The following is an 18,128-nucleotide window of genomic DNA, read 5'->3' as shown; positions in this document are numbered from 1 at the left end:
AGGGCAAGTGCAGTGAACTTGAGAGAAGTCTTCCAGCCGGCCCAGAGGTCAGCCTCACCCTGGCTGACGCCACCTGGTGCATGTGACTCAGGACTCTGGTGGTCTTGGAGGCACAGCAGTGATGCCAACCTGGCCCTCTGCTCTCAGGGCACCCCCACCCCACCCCTAAGGGGCCTCCCCAGACAGGCAGGCAGGATCTACCTGGGAGCAAGACCCCCTTCAGACTCAGATTTCATCCTCGAAACACTGACATCACGACCACCTTCCCTTCCCTCCCTGCCAAGCAAGCGTAGTCTTCCTTGGCAACCTCATCGAGCTGGCTTCTCCCAGCCCCTAAGACAAGGCAGCTAATCAGGGGCCTAGCAGCTCGGAGGCTTCAGAAACATCTGCCCCCGCCCTGGGCCTGACTGGGAAAATCCGTGTGCACCCCAGGCCCCAACCTCAGAACAAAAGACGCTCTGAGGCTGAGCCGTCCCCTTCAGGCCCAGGGCTGCGAATGCTCCTGCCCTGAGGGGAGGCTTAGAGCAAGTGACATGCTAAGCCGCACATCCCAATATCTTCATCACACCCTTGAACTGGGGAAGCCAGCTCCGGTGGTAGAACAATCCCAGCTGCAAGGTCCTGCCCACCTCGCTCCTTCTCCTGCAGGGGCCTGGCCGGTGGGCCCCAGCTGGAGAGACGCTGTCCCCCGGCTGGGGCAATGACAGAGAAAGCGGGTGGAAAACCCTGCTCTCTGGGCTTCCCCACCTGGGTCCTGATGGGAGCTAGCACAGGAGCAATGCACCTGAGATCTGGGGTCCTTCTCCAGGGCTGCTTCAAAACGCACACCCACGGAACAGCACTCACTGCCAAAGACTCCCAGTACCCGGAGGAAGTGGCCATGCCCACAATAATAATTAATAAAACCTTGAATCCAAATTGGATGGTGCCATCTTTCATCTGTAGGTGTGTGAGGGGGCATGGGAAGCGGGAGTTTCCAGTGCCAGCAAGCATGTAATTAGTGCAGTCACTTAGGAGCCATTCGGCAGCACCCAGCCACACTGAAACCGGAACCACACAAGCCGGCAGCTCCTGGGCCAGGCTGCTCACGTGTGCAACAAGACGGTATAAAACCGCTGGAGGTCCACCCCAGGGGAAGAGCTCGGTGTCCACCGCAGTGGAATATTACAGAGCTGTTAAACAGTGGGGGAGAGACGGAAACATCACCCAGCAGGAGAAGGAGGCAGCAGATAGACTACACATCCACAAACACACACTCAGGGAGACCCGCCACAGCCTGAGGAGTTCAACTTGTGTCCACGAGGGTCGTCCCTGACCGCTGCAGGGCACTATCCACGCCCGGGACGCTTTTCCTAAAAGCCCAGCTCTGATACTTCTCAGCACTGTTTGTGATTTTCATCGACAGCCATGGCTGTCACCTCAACCTGGTCATCAGTCTGTGGGGCAGGGACACGGCTCCTGTCTCACCTGTGGACACCACACAGCCACACTAACGCAGCTGCCACCGGTTCGTGCGGGCTGACCTGGGACAACGCGCACGCGGCCTCCCTCTGTAAGAATCTGGAAGCGAAGCTCCCAGTGTCATCAGCCGAGGCATCTGAGGCTGTCCTCCCGTCCCCCCTCCCGCACGGCCCCCCGAGTCGTGGGAGTCTCCCTACCCCCTGCACGTTTTTTCCTTCCTCCTGTTCTGAGGGGCCGGGTGGCAGCTTGTAAGTGTGAGAACCACAAATAACTCCAAACATAAATATGACCTAAAAATAGCCATACATCATTCTGATTCCATCCGGTGACAATTCTAATTTATAACACAAGGGAAGAAAATGAAACTGTGGCTTTTTTTTCCCTGGGCTTTCAAGCTGCTGCTGAGGACGAATTCCACCCTGCTGTTACTTACAACCAGAAGTCCCTGATTTACGTATTACTAAAGATGAAATATTCCAGAGGCCTGCGGGTGTGGGGCTGTTTGCCTGGCTTTAGGGGAATTCCTGTGGGTCCTCTAAGTCCCACTGAGAGCAGTCTCTTCCTCCTGGGCCCCACCCACTCTCCCTCACCCTGCACCTGGTCTTCCTTTGGAGAGATAAGAGTGTCCCCAAGAGGACAAACTCCGGCCTCCACACTCCCCAGAGGAGGGCTGATAAGGTAGCACTGTCCCTGGTCACGATCCTAGAGGTGGGTCCAGCAGCATGTTCAGGTAATCTGCATTTTAATGTCCCCTGCAGTCAATTAAACCAGGCTGCACAAACCCTGGGAACAGAAGAGCACAGGGAACTGGAATCCCTCGGATCGGGGCTTTCCTTTGTTCATTGTTATTGGGTATAGAAAAAAAACACATGCGTCTAAAACTGAAGTTATCTCTCTCCGTGGGGTAATGTAATAAAAGCCATTTGATGCTATTTTTATAGTCACAAAAGCGAATGATTAACACAGAGAAAATCATGACAAGGTGTGTTGCGGAGCGTGTCACTGTGGAAGGGCAACCACAGAACTCAGGTGGGCTTCTGGTCCTCACGAGCACTGCAGCATGCCAGGGACACGGCACAGCTGCAGTGCAGACAGGCGCTCTCGAGACACCAGGTGTGTTACAAGCCAGCTCCCACTCCTGGCCCAAGACAGCCCTTGCCGCGCTCCTGGGGGAAGGTGGCTAGGCATGCAGAGAAGTGGGTTCTGGGTAACCAGCAGGTCCCTGCCTCTGCCACTGCGGCCCTGGCTCAGACCCTCAAATGCTGGATATCAGCAGCAGGGGGACTGACAGGAAGGAAATCAGGCTGCGTCCGGGGACAGAACCCAGCTGTGCCCAAGAGCCTAAGATGCTTCCACAGATGCCAGCTCCACCCCAGCCCTGCAAGGATCATGCATGCTCTGTGGTGCTCTAGCCTGAAACACCCAGAGGGAGCTGGAAGACTGTCCCCTAGTGGGAGTGAAGCCTTGCTGGGGACAGGCAGGGGACAAGACCAGCTCCACGGAGGAGGCTGGGGCACCTCGAGAGAAAAGTTCCTCAAGTCGCTTCCCCTCCACCCTGACACCTGCAAACTCTCCATGCAGGAGAGGCCTTTGCACAAAGATAATAAGCAATTCTGTAGGCAGCTTGCAAATCCCCCTTCATACATCAATGACCCCCGAGAAAGGCAGGGCTTCAGGATGCCCAGTGACACTGGGAACCACACGGCTGTCATTATTGGGTGAGGCAGGGAAGCAAAAGCAAAGCCCAGGGTCTCAGCAAGCAAACATTCTTCAAAGAGGTGACTGCATCGAATTACTCCCACAATTCCATTCTCCATGGTAGCCCGGAAATGACATTTGGGGACAAGAGAACCTTTTCTGCTCTTTACCTCCACTCCCTGGACCTTGAGTTTCATGTGGTCCTCTCTGGTCGTTTTCCCATCTTTCCTCTTTTTCCAGCAATACCCATCTTTCCTGTATTTCACTTTCTTCCTGTTGTAGAGTATCATTGAGCCATTCTGTGGTCTGGAAACAACAAATGGTTAAGTTACCAAGAGAACCAAGCAGAAGAAAAATTTATGAAGAAAGATATCGTAGACCAGTAAAAGTCTCTACAGGAAAAAAAAAAAAAGCAATATTCCACATTTGCTGGGACATAATTTTTCACCTTTTATTGCAGCTCCCTGGATTAACCATGTTTCATGGCCAGCCAAAATTTGCTTGTGGATTCGGTACCTAATGAATTAAATGTGTCAATGATAGGTTTTAGAAAAAACATTTCCTTAGAAATACACACCGACTAATCAGGATATACGACGCGGGGGCCCGAGCTCTGCACTGAAAAGTAGCCCAAACTGAGAGAGAAGCAGAAAGAGCCAGGGGTGTCATGGCAGGCTGCAATATCTTATCGCTTGTAGAAGGATTTTCTGTACATGTTTTAATCCATCACCCAGCATTAGGAAATAAATAAGTTTAACGCAGACGCTAGATGACTATGTTAAGAACAGACCAATGGAAGAGCCAGTCGCCGAGGCCAAATGCTCCTGATTCATGGCCTGCATTTAGATTACCGCCAGATATGGAGGCGCATCCGAGTCTTCCTTTCCCAGCAAGCTAAGTACCTGATTCGTTCCCATTTGGGCCTCGCCTGTCAGAGGTCTCAGCTCGTGCCAGGTGAGGTCATGTATTCAGTCCACAGCCACAGCGTCTTAGGGAAACAGTCACCCCATTTGCTAAATGCTAGCAGCAGGATGGCCATTCTTGGGATGTTTTAAAAGAACAAATAAAAAGAATCTTGGATTTTTCTAGAAAAAAAAAAAAAGCCACATCCACTACAGAGAGCAGAAGGTTGCTGTGGTCACGTCTAGAGGGCGGTAGTCACATGTTTGGGCTTGGAAACACCAAGGACAGAAAGAGCCGAGGCCCCTGACAGCTGCGGTAGATGCTGTGCTGAGGTATTTCCAGCACAGAGCTGCAGCAGGTGCGGGCAGCTCCAGCCTTCCAGCCAGCACAGCCCTGGGGCCCTGCACCTGAGCGTGGAGGGCTCCAGGGCACGGAGGGCCCGCGGCACAGTGACCATGTGCGTGGCCAAGGCCAGCTCTCCATTTCACTCTCGGCCAAGGTGAGGGAGCTCCCTGCACACCAGGCAAATGCAGCAGCTCTTTCTCCTCCTGCACGTTGGTCTCTGAGTTCTGCTGCTGCCGCAGAGGCGAGGAAAGAGTTATGCCAGCCATCCTGCCGCAGCTGGGGCCGCGTCCACCAGCTCTCTCTTCCCTGTTTTTTTTTGAACAATGGGCCATTTCACCATCGGGCACTGAACATCGGCTATTGATGGCTTAATATTCCATTGTCTGGAGGGAAACAGAATCACGGCAGGGTGACTGCCGCTAACTGCAGTTCCCACCCAGCCTGACTGCGCGTTTCAGCAGCAATATGACTAAATGCAGTTCCGTGGGAAATCACAGACCTTCAGCGGTGACTCCCTACGCTCCATTGTTTCCCGATCAGGGTGCAATTGGTTTGTGTCAGTGTTGGTTTCCTCCTTAAGTCTGCACTGACTAAAACAATCGGGGAACAGCTCCCCACGCTTGTCACACACAGCCACCTGATGGTATCTGTCTGCGCTTACAAGTCTGCTCTGAAGCCCTTACAATCCCTCTTCATCGCCAAGTGGCGGGCAGGCTCGGGGAGGGGCCCGGTCGCCCTGACTCTCCCTGAGTCAGCCACTCCAGGTACTTAGGGGGAATCCTCAGAGCCTCCTGTGCCCAGAGGCCCCCAGGGTCCAACTACAGCACCGTGCACAAGGTCACTGCCCCAGGAAAAAGCAAAGGAATGCATGGAATCCGACAGATAGGCCCCGTGTGTGGCCTGTCCCCTCCAAGGAGAAAGGGTAACTCCGATGGGGTGCTATAGGGGTGCCCCGTCAAAGGAAACCCATCTGCTGGAGAAGTCCCATGCCAACCCAGCCTCACCACGCTAAGATGCGATTTGTGAGGCGCCCCATCCTGGCCTGTCCAAACCTGGTCAGTGGTCATCAGCACTGTCAGGCCAAGTCTCCCCACACTGTGAGTGGCACGGCCCAGAGAGAGGGCACTGCAGACACTGCCAGGTGCACAGCTGGAATCACAGCTGCATCCATTCAATGTGACCCACTCTTTGGCATCCACCAATGAGCCTGGCATCTGACTCCAAGATCAGGACCCAATCCCACAGGGCACTAGGGGCTTCCTAAGAGAATCGGCACCCTAACCGTGACTAGGGAGCAGCCTGACGGTGCGCACTGCATCACTCTGGCTCCAGTACCCTGCTTCTTCTCTTTGTGACGGAAAGGCACTCCTCACCCTGCTCCAGGTCCTGAGAATGGCAGATGGGGAGATAGACGGGCTGCGAGGGGCACGGTCCCTGAGGCCATGTGCCTTCCCAGCAAAGGATGTTCACAGGATGGAGGGAAATGACGCACGGCTCCAGGAGGAGCCAATGGGCTGGGCCACAAGGTTGACACACTTCCAGGCAACCTCCGGCAGGGGACACTGAGCAGTGCAGAGAAGGGAGGAGAACAGGGACCTCGTGGAGGAGGCCAGGGAGCCTGCGGCCTAACGCTGTCACGCTTTCTGGTTCCGGCCCCTTGCTGTGTGCCTCTGCCTGTGGGGCACATCATCATGTGTGCGTATCTATACCGTACCCAGGCCTGTACCGGCCATCTGCGCACAATCAGCCTTTCTAGCAGGAAGCTTCTAGCAGGAGACAATTGTCCCCTTGCAGTAGGTTGAGCATGGACTGTGGGCCAGGCTGGGCCTCAACCCCATTTCCTCTGGCTGGGTCATCCTGAGTGTTCTGAAATCACAGTCACCATGGGATCAGGATCTGGAGGGTGGATTTCAGGATTCCCCATCCGCTGCTGCGGTGACTCTGGGTGCTCCCCACTGGCACTCCGCAGCCCTCAGCGGTGACTGGCGGGGGAAGAGTCCCTTTTTTTGCATTCTTCCTCTTCCTCTCACCTCCACACTCCCCACTGCTGTATCTGGGGTCTGTTTACACTCAAATCCTCCTCTCAAGATCCACCTCTGGGAGAAGCCAGAAGGACGTGTGTCAGGATGACAGCATAAGAGAGCCTCAGGGAGTCCCTCAATGTCCCCTGCACGGCAAGCAAACTCAGTGACAATGCAATGGGATCAAAGATCACGGAGGGGGCTGGAGATACAGCTCAGTGGCACAGCACCTACCCCATAAGCACAAGGTCCTGAGTTCGACTGCTGGTCGAACTCCCTCAAAACACATCACGGAGTCAGCGGAAATCTACTATAAACTACAACAGTGAAGAAGTAGGTATAAAATTCAGATATAAGCTGGTGATGACAGATGGGTAGACAGACTAATGGAAGTCCCATTTACTACAGAGACAAAGAAAATTAAAATCTATATATAGTTTAAAGAGCACCTTCTTTCTAAATTTGGAAATTTTTATTATAAAGTTTATTTGGAAACAAAAAACACTAAGAATAGTCAGATAACCCCCAGTGAAGATGACGAAGATACAGAGCTAGACCTACTGTAGGCTGTTAACACATACTGTAAAACCTGCATATTTTTAAAAGTATGAGTATCACCAAAATATACAGGGACTGCTTAGATTTTTAAATTTATTATGGTAAAAGACACATTTGCATTAATCCTCCTCAAAACGCCACCGCCCATCACTTCAGCGCACTTATCCCATCGCTGCCGCCGCTTTCTACACCAGCTCTGCGAGTCCTTTTAGGCGTATCCTTAGGACAGCTGGTCAGAACCACAATGCGTGCAGCTAACAGGTGGCATCCAACACAGAGTCGGCCTTGCGAGAACAGCCTGGTGCGTTATCACCCACCCTAATTCAGTGGCTGTGACACCTGTGACTCTGGCTCTTCCTCAGAGTCAAAATGACCACGAAAGGGAAACATTTCCAATTAGTTCGGGACATTTCAGCAACCAGGGTGGCACAACTCTGGGCGCTTAGGAAAGCAGCCTTCCGGGACTGCTTCAGAAGTAGCAGAAATGACAGGACGATAAAGTGATGGTGGAATAGTCCAAGGGGGATTAATGGCAACGTGGTTTTTACTGCACTAAATTTTTAAATTTAAACGTTCATTTTTATTATATTCGTATGAACTCAACACATGGGTAAACGGACCCATGGAATGGAACAGAAAACCCAGACATACAGTCACTGACAAGGTAGCAAACACAACAAGCCAGCGAGCTCAAGCCAATGGATACCAGGTCCCTGGACAGGAATATGGAAAACAACGTGAAATTCGAGCCACTCCTCCCCTCCTACAGGAGTTTTGATTCTAAATGGGCCGATCACTTCCATGGAAAGAATAAAATCACATAGACACTCCAAGAAACTAAGGGAATTCCTCAGCAACTGGAGGAAAGAAAGCTTTTCTAACCATGATTCAAAATTCACACTATTACGTGAAAGAGAGGCAGTCGGATTACATAACAATGAAGTTGCTAAACTCTCCCTTGGGCGGCAGCACCTCCTGCCCTCCCCACCAAACCCTATTTCTCCGCCTCCTCCCTGGCATTTGGCAAAGCCTGTGTTTGGCGCCTAGCCGCCTAGTGGGTGTTTGGTGGCTTTCATTTGCATTTCTCTAATGACTAATGATGTCCAGCATCTTTACACGTCCTTGTTAGCTATTCATATCGTTTCTTTGGTGAAATGTCTATTGAAACCTACTGCCCCCTTTTAATTGAATTGCTTTCTTTGCCTTCTCACTTAGGAATAGTAAGTGCTTTATGCAAAATTCATATATAAGACTTCATCAGATAAATGATTGGTGAATACTTTTTCTTTTTTTAGTGATTTTTTTAAAAGCAATATGTTTCCATTTTGGTAAAGTCCAAGTTCTTGGCTTTTTCTTTAAGGAATAGTACTTCTAGTTATTAAGAACACTTTTTCAACCCAAGGTTACGGGCCTCCTCATATTGTCTTCTAAGAGTTTTTTATTTTTAGTTTTTACCTTTAGACAGATGGGTCCTTTTGCATTAATCTCTGTGTATGATTTGAGGCCGGTGTCTAAGCTGAGTCGTTGCTATACTGTCATCAAATTGCCCCATATCAGTTGCTCAAAAAAAGAAAAGAGCCTCTTCGGTCCTCCTACCCAATGCTAGTGACTTACTTTTGAGGAAAATAAACTGACTCACAACCAGCAGGTTTTATGTGTGGATTTTATACTCAGATCCACCGCCCCATTCTTACGCCAACACTATGCACTGTGGTTGTTGCAGGTTTGTAGGAACTTTTGAAATCAGGAACTATAGAGCCTCTGACTTTGACCTTTGTCAAAATTTTGGCTATTTTAAATTCTTCACATTTTATTATGAGTTGGGCAGTTTCTGAGGTGAGGGAAAAGCCTCCTGATGTTTTGGCAGGAAGAGCATTTAATCTAGAATCAATCTAGAGAGAATTCCCATCTTAATAGTGGGCCTCCCAATCACTGCCAAAGAAGTGATTTTCAATTCCATTAGCAAGGAATACTTCTCCACCTCTGTGAGTCTTTAATTTCTCCATATCATAATTTCTAGTGTACAGGTGTTAAAATCTATAAATTAATTTTGTCCTAATAGTATATTATTTATAATGCTATTTATCAATGGAATTGTTTTCTCAATGTCATTTTTGGACAGCTCATTTCTACCACATAGAAATACAATTAACGGGGCTGGGGATTTAGCTTAGCGGCATAAGCACCTGCCTTGCAAGCAGGTGGTCGTGAGTTCGATCCCCGGTACCGGCAAAAAAAAAGAAATACAATTAACTTTGGTATGTTGATCTGTTATCTTGTGACATCACTAAACTCTTTAGTTCTAATAAGGATTCTTCTAGCTTCTCCAGGATTTTCTCCATCTATAATCAAGTCACTTGTGAATAAAAATAGTTTCACCTCCTCCTTTTCCTCGTGAATAGCTTTTATTTCTTTTTCTTGCTTTATTGCAGTGGCTAGCACCTCCAGTGCCATGCAGAAATAGTAAGATCAAAGCCTTGCCTTGTCCTGACTTTAAGTGAAAAGCAGCACCAAAGACTTAAATAATGGAGAAAGTACTCAGGAACCAAAGTGAACAGGATTCCACTGGCCAAAGATGGGAAAACCGGGCATCAATAAAAATAATCACTGCAACGGACTAACACACGTTAATATGTTTAAATCCATGAGTTCGTAATGACCCTGAAATGACCCCAAACAAGCTGCTCATTGTTGGAGGATGGCAATGACCCAACACGTTACAGGGGTACTTAGTTCAGGAACTTGATTCATGCCGTGATTCTGGAAATGATGGCCACACTCATGTTTGTGCAGGAAAGATGACCGTTGTCATGTTTGTCACCCAGTGCAACGAAAGCAAACCTTTGCCGAATGCTTCTGCTTGCTAATCAAATTGTTCATCAACAAAAACATTCACGATCTAAGGCACCACTGTATTTTGAAAATGAGAAGGTAAAAAAAAAAAAAACTCACAGGTGCAGAGAGAATCAGGCATTCATTCTCCCTTCCTTGTAGAAACATTTCTCGTGTGTTACTAGGTAGGAAGAGAAAGAACTTCTCCGTGAAAGCCCTCCAGTTAGTAAATGAGGAAGAAATAAGAGAGCTGAGCGTCTCCGTCTCATAATGTTGAATGAATTCATGGGTCGACAACAATGGCTGACATCACAGGAGAGGGACAACGGGGTAGTAGGTATCTGGCAGGGGTACATTTTGCTGTTTAAAAAATCGACCTTGAAATTAGACATCTGGACCTAACCTCCACTTTATAAAGACCCCTCAAGGGCAGTGGAACATGGCAAGGGATGCCATGGACACAATGACAGCAAAACCCAGACGACAGCTCTGTAGGACGAATGACCTGGCTTCTCCAGCCAGTTCTCAGACAAAGGGTAAGAGAGAGGGAAAACCAGAGCAGAAGAGTGCTGGGATGGTACACAGGGACTGAGAGACACAAAGAAATCCATAACCAAGTGCAATGTGCAGACCTTGCCGAGTCACTGGCTGAAAGTCCTCTGTATGGCAGGGGTGGAATCTTGAACAGTGACTAAATATTTAATATTTGGAGTGATGAACTTTGAAGAGTGATCATCATAGTGCAGAAGTATTTTCTAACAGACATCTTAACTTTTCGGATATATATTAATATTGTCACTGATGGGGTTGCACAGTGTCTGATATACACATCAAAATAAGGTCGGGGTGGAAGGATGCACTGCATGAATAAAACGCGGCTGGACACGTGCTGACCACAGCTGAAGACGGACATAGGTATGAGGGTTCATCCTGCCAGTCTGTCTGCACTGTGAATGCATGACATTTTCCATAACGAAATGCTTTTAAAAGAAAGCGATACTGGTCAGGAGGTCTAGCTCAGGGGCGTAAGCACCTGCCTGGCAACCATGAAGTCATGAGTTCAATTCCTGGTACAACATCAGAGAAAGTGGTCATGGAATTTGGAGTGAGACCCAAGTGACACCATAAATCTTGGCTCTGCTTTATGTGCTATATAATTTTGAACAAATTCCTTGGTCTCTGCAATGCAGGGGCCCATAGTGAATGCAGGATTCCCAGTGCGCTGTCCACACACTACCTGTGCTTTATGACTAACACTAACAGACTCGGCCTCTTTTGCAGACTCCCCCTACAACGATGGGCACAGTGACAGTATAGAAATGGTACAAGGGGGTGTAGCTGGGGTACTTACTGGGGAGATGCCCTCCCTAGAAACAAGGCCCATATACCCCTTCAGCACTCTGGGGAGGGGCATGTTCTCAAATTATGTAGACAAATGGGCTGATGGGGGTTAGAGGGGTGGTCAGTGCTGGAGAGGTTTGTGTGCAGATACTAAATACAAATTACGGAGCAACTGGGTGCAGAATGCGAGGCTGGGAGAAACCTAAACATGAAACCTGAACATTCTTTCCAGGGTCCCAATTTAGAACTCAGGGTGCCCAAAGCAGCCCCATCTTGTGGCCCCTCTCCTGGAACACCCACTCTCTCTGTCACTAAGGGATCATTTCCAGAACCACAACAGCCACTGACCTCATCAGAGCAAGAACAGAGGCCCAGCTGGGATCTGGGGGACCTGCAGATCCCCTAAGCCCAGCGCCTACTCAGGCCTGGAGGTGACAGAGTTTGCACGGTGGGCTCTTAGAGGCCGGCCAGCTGCTGGCGTCATAAGAGCTATGCCTGCAGCGTCCCTTCAGGAGCAGATGATGTCCTTGCTCCCTGTGCAGGACCCTGTGAACAGCACCCACCAGATTCTAAACATCGAATGGCTCAAAGATTTCTTTCTCCAGCCAGAGCCAAAGCCTGGGGCAGCTCGCCCCTTCCTCTCTCTGGCTCGGAGCCCTCCCTCCCGCCCTCCTGGGGAAATGCACGGCTCACCACTCCAGCTGCCTACAGGCCTCCACCCTGAGTGTAAAGCCCAGCCCTGTGACAGGGCGTGGGTTGCAGCGTCCTAGACCACAGGGCCGGTGTTAAATTTCCGTTCCAGTGGGCAGCTAGGAAATGGAAAATGCCACCTTAATTGCAGCAGACATGCTTTATGTACCTGCCCCTTTCCTTGTGATCTTTCTACCATGGCATGGGCTGATTTACATGCACCATCAGAGGTAGGTGGCCTGGACCAAAATGTCAATAGTAACCATGACAACTACCAGGACAACAAGGAGAGCTGCTGTTCACTAAGCAGTAGAGCCCTTTACACTCATTTTAGGCCCACCCTAACTTTGGGAGATGGGTGTCATTGTCCTGGAGCACAGAGAGGGTGGAAACTCTCCCAAGGTCACCCAGGAGGGAAGAGCAGAACCAGGGACCTGTCCCCACTGCAGCTCTGCCAGACGCCTGGTTACATGTCCCTTGCAAGTCCCTGGCAGGTCTCAGACACCGCTTTTTTTCACAGCAACACCCTGAGACACTTTTGGCACTGCACAGCGCTCCAGACAGAGGAAGGAGCTGTTCTCCTGCCTCTTCCTCTTACTGCAAGTGGAGGGAAAATTCTGGTAAAGGTATGTCTCCTCCGCTTATCTCCCTCTCACACAAACCCTGCAGAAGTGCTAATTGATGACCAGCCCCAGTGAGGCTGACAGCAAGCCAGATGGAACCCTAGCAAGCCACCCTAACTCCCCTAAGGAGCTATTTTATGAGCCCACAGCCAGGGTCTTCTCCGGACTTATTTATAGGGTCCTAACGAGTTGGGGGACAAGAAAGCTGGCCACAAACATCCAGTGTCTTCTCCCTGCCACCCGGTGGCCACTCCAGGCTCTTTGCAGAATGATGGGGAAGAAGGGACTGTCAGGCCCGGCCCGGGCTGCAATCAGCCAGATATGAAAACCAATTGCTTTTCATAATAAATTCCAGCTGGAGCCATAGAAGTACTAAGGGAGAGGAAAAGGTAACACCAATTTGCTTTATTTGATTAGTTCCTTCTTGGGCGGTCCAACCTCAGCTTCTTTTCATTAAAACAAGGGCAAATTGAAAATGGTAAAAGAGGCTCTCTTATCAGAGAACAAACAACCAGGTGGCTTCTTAGGCCTAAAAGCCTCCCCTGCACCACATGGCTCCCGCCATCAGGCCGTTTTAGAGGAGCAGGTCCCCAAGAGTCCGTGCAACTCGGAGCTTCCTTTGAGGTTGCCATGGTGCGTGTTTTCATTCTTCTGAATAAAAGGAGACAGCTAACAGTACTCTCTGGTAACTAGCACTTTATGTAATAAAACGATCTTGTTTTATTCTGGCAAAAGCCCACAAGGGATGCCAGTCCGGGACAGCCACATAAGAGGTCAAGGGCGCCCCAATCCTCTTCTCTAAGGCCAAGATGTGCACGTCGGGGGCTGAGACAGGGTGGCTAGGGCTTCTGGAACTCAACGGCAGAGTCCATGTGTATTTCCCAAGGATCATTAAATGCAGGCTGCTAGCCATAGTTCTATTCCTATAAATTGTCGCTGGAGGTCACTGAAAAGAAAAGGCTACCCGTATAGAGAGAGGATAATGACCAGGAATCCGTCCAGAGCAAGTCTGGAGGGACTCATTAATGGCTCTATTCCCAGAGCCCCCAGGGGCTCGGCTTGAAATTCTATTATGACATCCAGTGATTTATTCAGTTAATATTTACTGAGCAGCTATTATGGGCCAAGTGTCCATACAGGGCTTTCTGGGTGTCCAGTCATGCTGATATGAGGCTTGATATCCAGGGATGAGAAGGGCATGGCTCGAACAGACCCATTCCCTGCAGGTTCCAGAGCTGGAAGAGGGGAAGGAGCCCCCAGGAGATAGGAGAATGGGTGTGTTCCCAGTGGCTGGTGGGAGCCACGGCAAAGGCACCAACAGAGGGTGCCTGGGATGGAACTACAGAAGAGACAGCAGCACACCCCAGTGGAGCCTGGGTAAGACGCTCGGAGGGCCCCAGGACAAGGGCAAGGGCAGGGCTGGGAGACGCAGCGGGAGGACCGGCGGCCTGAGTGACAGGTGCTCCTGCAGGAGGTGCTGTCTATCCCAAGTCTGATGAAAGACACGAATTAATGGGGAAATACAACCATCTGGGCTCAGGGTCTTAGGAGAGGTCCCACCCAGTGTCCAAGGCAGCCTAAACAACCCAGCAAATGCAACTTTGGAAAACGCAGTGGAGAAAAGCCCAGGGGCGCAGCGAATGTGAGGGAGTGGCTGCGTTCAGAGGGTATGGGGGGGTTATGCCTCCTGTCTCCCCCAAAAGTGATAGCTAGGCTGGAGATGGAAGAGAGGAAAGCCAGGCAAGAAGGGGTGCTTTCGGCAGCAGGGTGGCGGGGGTCAGCTGCAGCCTGCTCTTCACCTTCCGCCTGCCTGACTGGTAACAGCAAGCCCTCTGCAAGCGCTCGTCAAGTGAGTGAAGGAGTCAAGAAACCAGCTTTTCCAGCAAGCATGTAGAAAACATCACTTATATTTAAAGCAGCCGGTCACCGGGAAGCACAGAACAAAAGGGCAGTCAAGACAGAAGGAGGAAGAGGAGAAACGCCTCAGTTCTTTGGGTTCTATGGGAGGCCCCGCCCCCACGGAGCCATGCAAGCATCCCGGGGTGACACCAGTGTGGGCTCACGTCCAGCCTGGCATCCACACCCGGCCGAAGCGCGTACCTCCGACGGAGCCCAGGCGCACCTGGGCCCCCGCCCATCACATGCCAACACCAATATTTTATGAAAATTAACGTGTCATCTCTTCCCAGGAAGGACTAAACATCTCAATGCGACGGTCTGTTGCTGCTGTCACTTATCCTTAGCGGCAGCTCAAGGCGGCCGGCCCACATTCTGGCGGGAGCACTGCAGACAATGAATCCCGGGGAATTAGCTGCTGGTCCAATTATTCCTGTTTCCTCCACCTCCCTGAGAGAGAAATTCTGTCTCCGTGGGAGGAAAAAGAAATAGAGAAGGGGAAGAAGAAGAAGAAAAGGAGGAGGAGGAGGAGGAGGAGGAGGAGGAGGAGGGAGTTTCTATTCTCCTGCTTGCCTGAAATCAATTTTTCTCAAGGAGACAAGGCAATATTCATTCTGTGCGAAGCGAATAAGTCTGCCCGCTAAAGGCCAATAAATGGAGCCGTTCTGATAAAAACTTCCTCAAATCAAATGTAGGGGAACCTCTTAATGGGCTTTGTTCTTCTTTTCCATAATCCATAACTATTAAAAGAAAGACGGGCAGGGAAAGAAAGGGGCTGTGTAAATATTAGGCAGAGTCCTCTTCCAGGTGGAGCCAGAGAGGTCACTGGGAATACTGTCCCTCTCTTTGCCCTGAGAGTGTCCTGTGGGTCCAAGATGCTGGGACACAGTGGCTGATGGATGGCTTGTCACGGTCCACAGGGAAATTGTAGTCCAGGGAAAAGTAGACCAATAAACAAACTAAAAAGCAGATAAGTGCTACAAAGAAACCAAACCAAGATAGGAATTCTGTGCATTAAAATAGGATTGTTTTGTCTGGTGACTTTTTTTTTTAAAGTCTTTAGTGCAAAACATAACTCTAAAATAAAAACCGCGCTTCTCCTCCCAAAGCCAACAGGATGGGAGAGCGAATGTCAGTTTCTCCTGACAGTGGCAGGCCTTGGGCACTGCCCAGCACAGGTGACTCACTGGGCAGGGGCAGGGAAGCAGGCCATGGCCCTGCTGGCCAGGGGGAGTTCCAGCCCACACCCTGGCCCTGCTAGGAAACCACACCGTGTCCTCCAGAGCTGCAGCCAACCCTAGCCCGACAGGCCAGGGCAGAGGGGCTGGAGGCGAGGATGGAGAAAGGGTGCTTGGGCCTGAATCCCTCCCAGGCCCCACTTTCTGTGATGGGCCTGTCCCCCTGGGAGCGCAGAAGTGGCCGGTGGCCAGTGGGGCCCCTGCTACATCTCCCCTGACATCCTGTGTGCCCCCTGCCACGATGCCCGGCGGGCTGGGCCATTCCTGCTCCTGGAATCGCCACAAGGGCAGAGACCAGGCTTGTTCTGAGCTGAACGGGCTGCCCTTGCGTCTGCACAACCCCAGCAGGTTGCGTGAGATCGGCCTCCCCGCCATGGGGAGCCGCCGCCCCCTCCATGGTGACCAGTGGCTCCAGGCCACAGCACGGCAGGACAAGGGCTGGGGCTGCACCATGCCCTGAATGCAGCCTGCCTGTCCCCTCCTCCCCCTCTTCCAATCTAGAAGGCCTCTGCCTCGCTCCAAATTCACACCCACCATCAAGGGGTAAAGACATTGCCTGGGCAGAACCCCAAGACCACTTGCTGCACCTGGGAAAAACTCCACCGCAGGGCTCTCACTCGGCATGTGGGTCGGGGTCCCCCCTCTCACACACAGGTACCACGGGTGCACCTGCCAGGCCCGGGCTCCCGCCACGGTGGGCAAGGCACTGAGAAGGAAGCCCCCCGACAGGACAGGAGAGGACGGGCTGGCAAGGTGCTGGGCTCTTAGAGAAGTGCGGTCCCCACCGGGCCCAGGCGTGCATCCAGAAAGCCTCTCACTGCCCTGCCTGCTGCCCCTGGCCTGGACAGAGAGACACGGATTCTCCCCCAGAGCCCCGACTTGGGCTCCCAGGCTTGGACCCCCATTGCCCTCTGAGCCTGAAAGGCTGCGGCCTGCAGCTCCTCTTTGCCCAAACCCCAATTTACTTTCTGGCCAGTTCCAGCAACTGGGGCCAGGATTAACCTCAAGATCAGCGGGGAGACCTCTGGCCCACACTGGGGTGCCCAGGCAGGCAGACTCAGTGGTAGGCTGCAGACAGCAGGGAAAGAGATTTTCTCAAGGAAGGGCCTTCCCGGGAAGGGATGCGGGCAGAGTGGGTCAGGGAGGGCAGGGCCTGGGGACAGCCCGTGGCAGAGAGCACAGGCCCGGGAAGCTGCTGGGCACCCACCCAGGCAGCCTCTCTCCTCCGCTCTCCCTCCCTCACCCCTCTCTCCTGCTGCCTGAGCACTGTCATTGGCTGCTCAGTTCTCCTGGGGCTCCGAAAACCACAGCCCCAGAAGCATAGCTTTGCATGAACAGGATGCAGGGCCCAACCCAGAGCTCTAGGGCCAGGGGAGAAGCAGGCCAATCAGCATCACCCCAGGTCACGCAGATCACAGGCCTCTCTCTGGCCCCCTCTCTGGGCCACCAAGGTCAGCTGCTCTCAGGATCACAAGCCCCAGCCGCCTTCACCCAGCTGTTCAGAAATAACAAACCCTGAACTTGGTGCCTGAGGTCCAAGGACCCCTGGATTTCCAACCAGGCCCCCAAAAGGCCCCAGGGAACACTTGGATGAGACCAGGATGATTGGATCCTGTGACCACAAGCCTGATGGGGCCGGGGGTGTCTACGTCCTTTTGCCCATCAGCATCTCAACATTTTGATAAGGAGTGTATACTCTTAGTTTGCAGTAGGAGAAAAAATGAAATTCTCTGTCATTGAAGAGTTGAGTCCAGAAGGGAGCCTCTGCTGACCCCTCTCCCTCAGGGCCTGGCCCACTTCCTCTCTCTCCCTGGACGCAGCCCACAGCAGGTCCCTCTGTGCCACCCCCGCCCCTGACCTTGTCCATCCCAGGTCTGGCTCCCATGGGAGAATGCAAGAGCCACAATCTGTCCTAGAGTCACTCAGACTCGGGGGAGCCCCACCCAGAGGCCAGGGTATGAGGATCCAGGCACTTTCGGGGTACTGCTGGCATCAGATGGAACGGAGGGGCAGATGGTGACTCCCGTCCTGTCCTGCACTCCCTGCCTCCTGTCTTCACCACAGGGCCCTTGGCGCTGCCACCAAGACCAGCTTTGCACCGTCCCGGATCAGTGGGTGAGCCCTCCCAGCCCCCACTGCCCAAGAGTGCTCTGCCTCCCCTGTCTGCACCCTGCACCCTCCTGGATGAAGGAGAAGCTCTTTGGACTGGGGAGCAAAGCCCCCTCCATCAGGGCTCAGCCCGCGGGACCCTGTCCCCACTCCCCAGCACAAGGTGTTCTGCGGCCCTGGTGTGGTCGTAGGCACTCTCGTCTTATTCCCAGAGAGCCCAAAACTCACAGCTGTGAGTCATTAAAGCTGCTATTTCAAACCCAGCTTCAGCCTCTGGCCAAAGTCCAAACTCTGACTTGCTTCTTCAGATGCCTCTGCTCTGTCCCCCTCCCTCCGTGGTGCAGAATTCACTGCCATCTCCTGAACCCCATAGCATGCCATGGTCCCCAGCTGGGCCCTCCCTGCCCTGCCCT

At 51.9% G+C, this 18,128-nt stretch overlaps 1 protein-coding gene across 13 annotated transcripts in view; it reads right to left on the bottom strand.

Moving 5' to 3' along the window:
• The window catches only part of Camta1 (calmodulin binding transcription activator 1), a 734,954-nt gene that overhangs the window by 363,070 nt on the left and 353,756 nt on the right, over positions 1-18,128 (bottom strand). For all 13 annotated transcript variants that reach the window (XM_063235416.1, XM_063235417.1, XM_063235418.1 and 10 more), the window contains one exon: positions 3,330-3,465. In XM_063235416.1, coding sequence (XP_063091486.1) covers positions 3,330-3,465 — 136 coding nt within the window. The remainder of the gene's footprint in view (positions 1-3,329; positions 3,466-18,128) is intronic.

The sequence above is a fragment of the Cavia porcellus genome, unplaced genomic scaffold (assembly GCF_034190915.1).
Source record: "Cavia porcellus strain 051 isolate PalLab524CR breed Dunkin Hartley unplaced genomic scaffold, mCavPor4.1 scaffold_25, whole genome shotgun sequence".
Taxonomy (NCBI): domain Eukaryota; kingdom Metazoa; phylum Chordata; class Mammalia; order Rodentia; family Caviidae; genus Cavia; species Cavia porcellus.
Note: the sequence above shows the minus strand (reverse complement) of the source record. Positions and strands in the feature narration are given on the sequence as shown.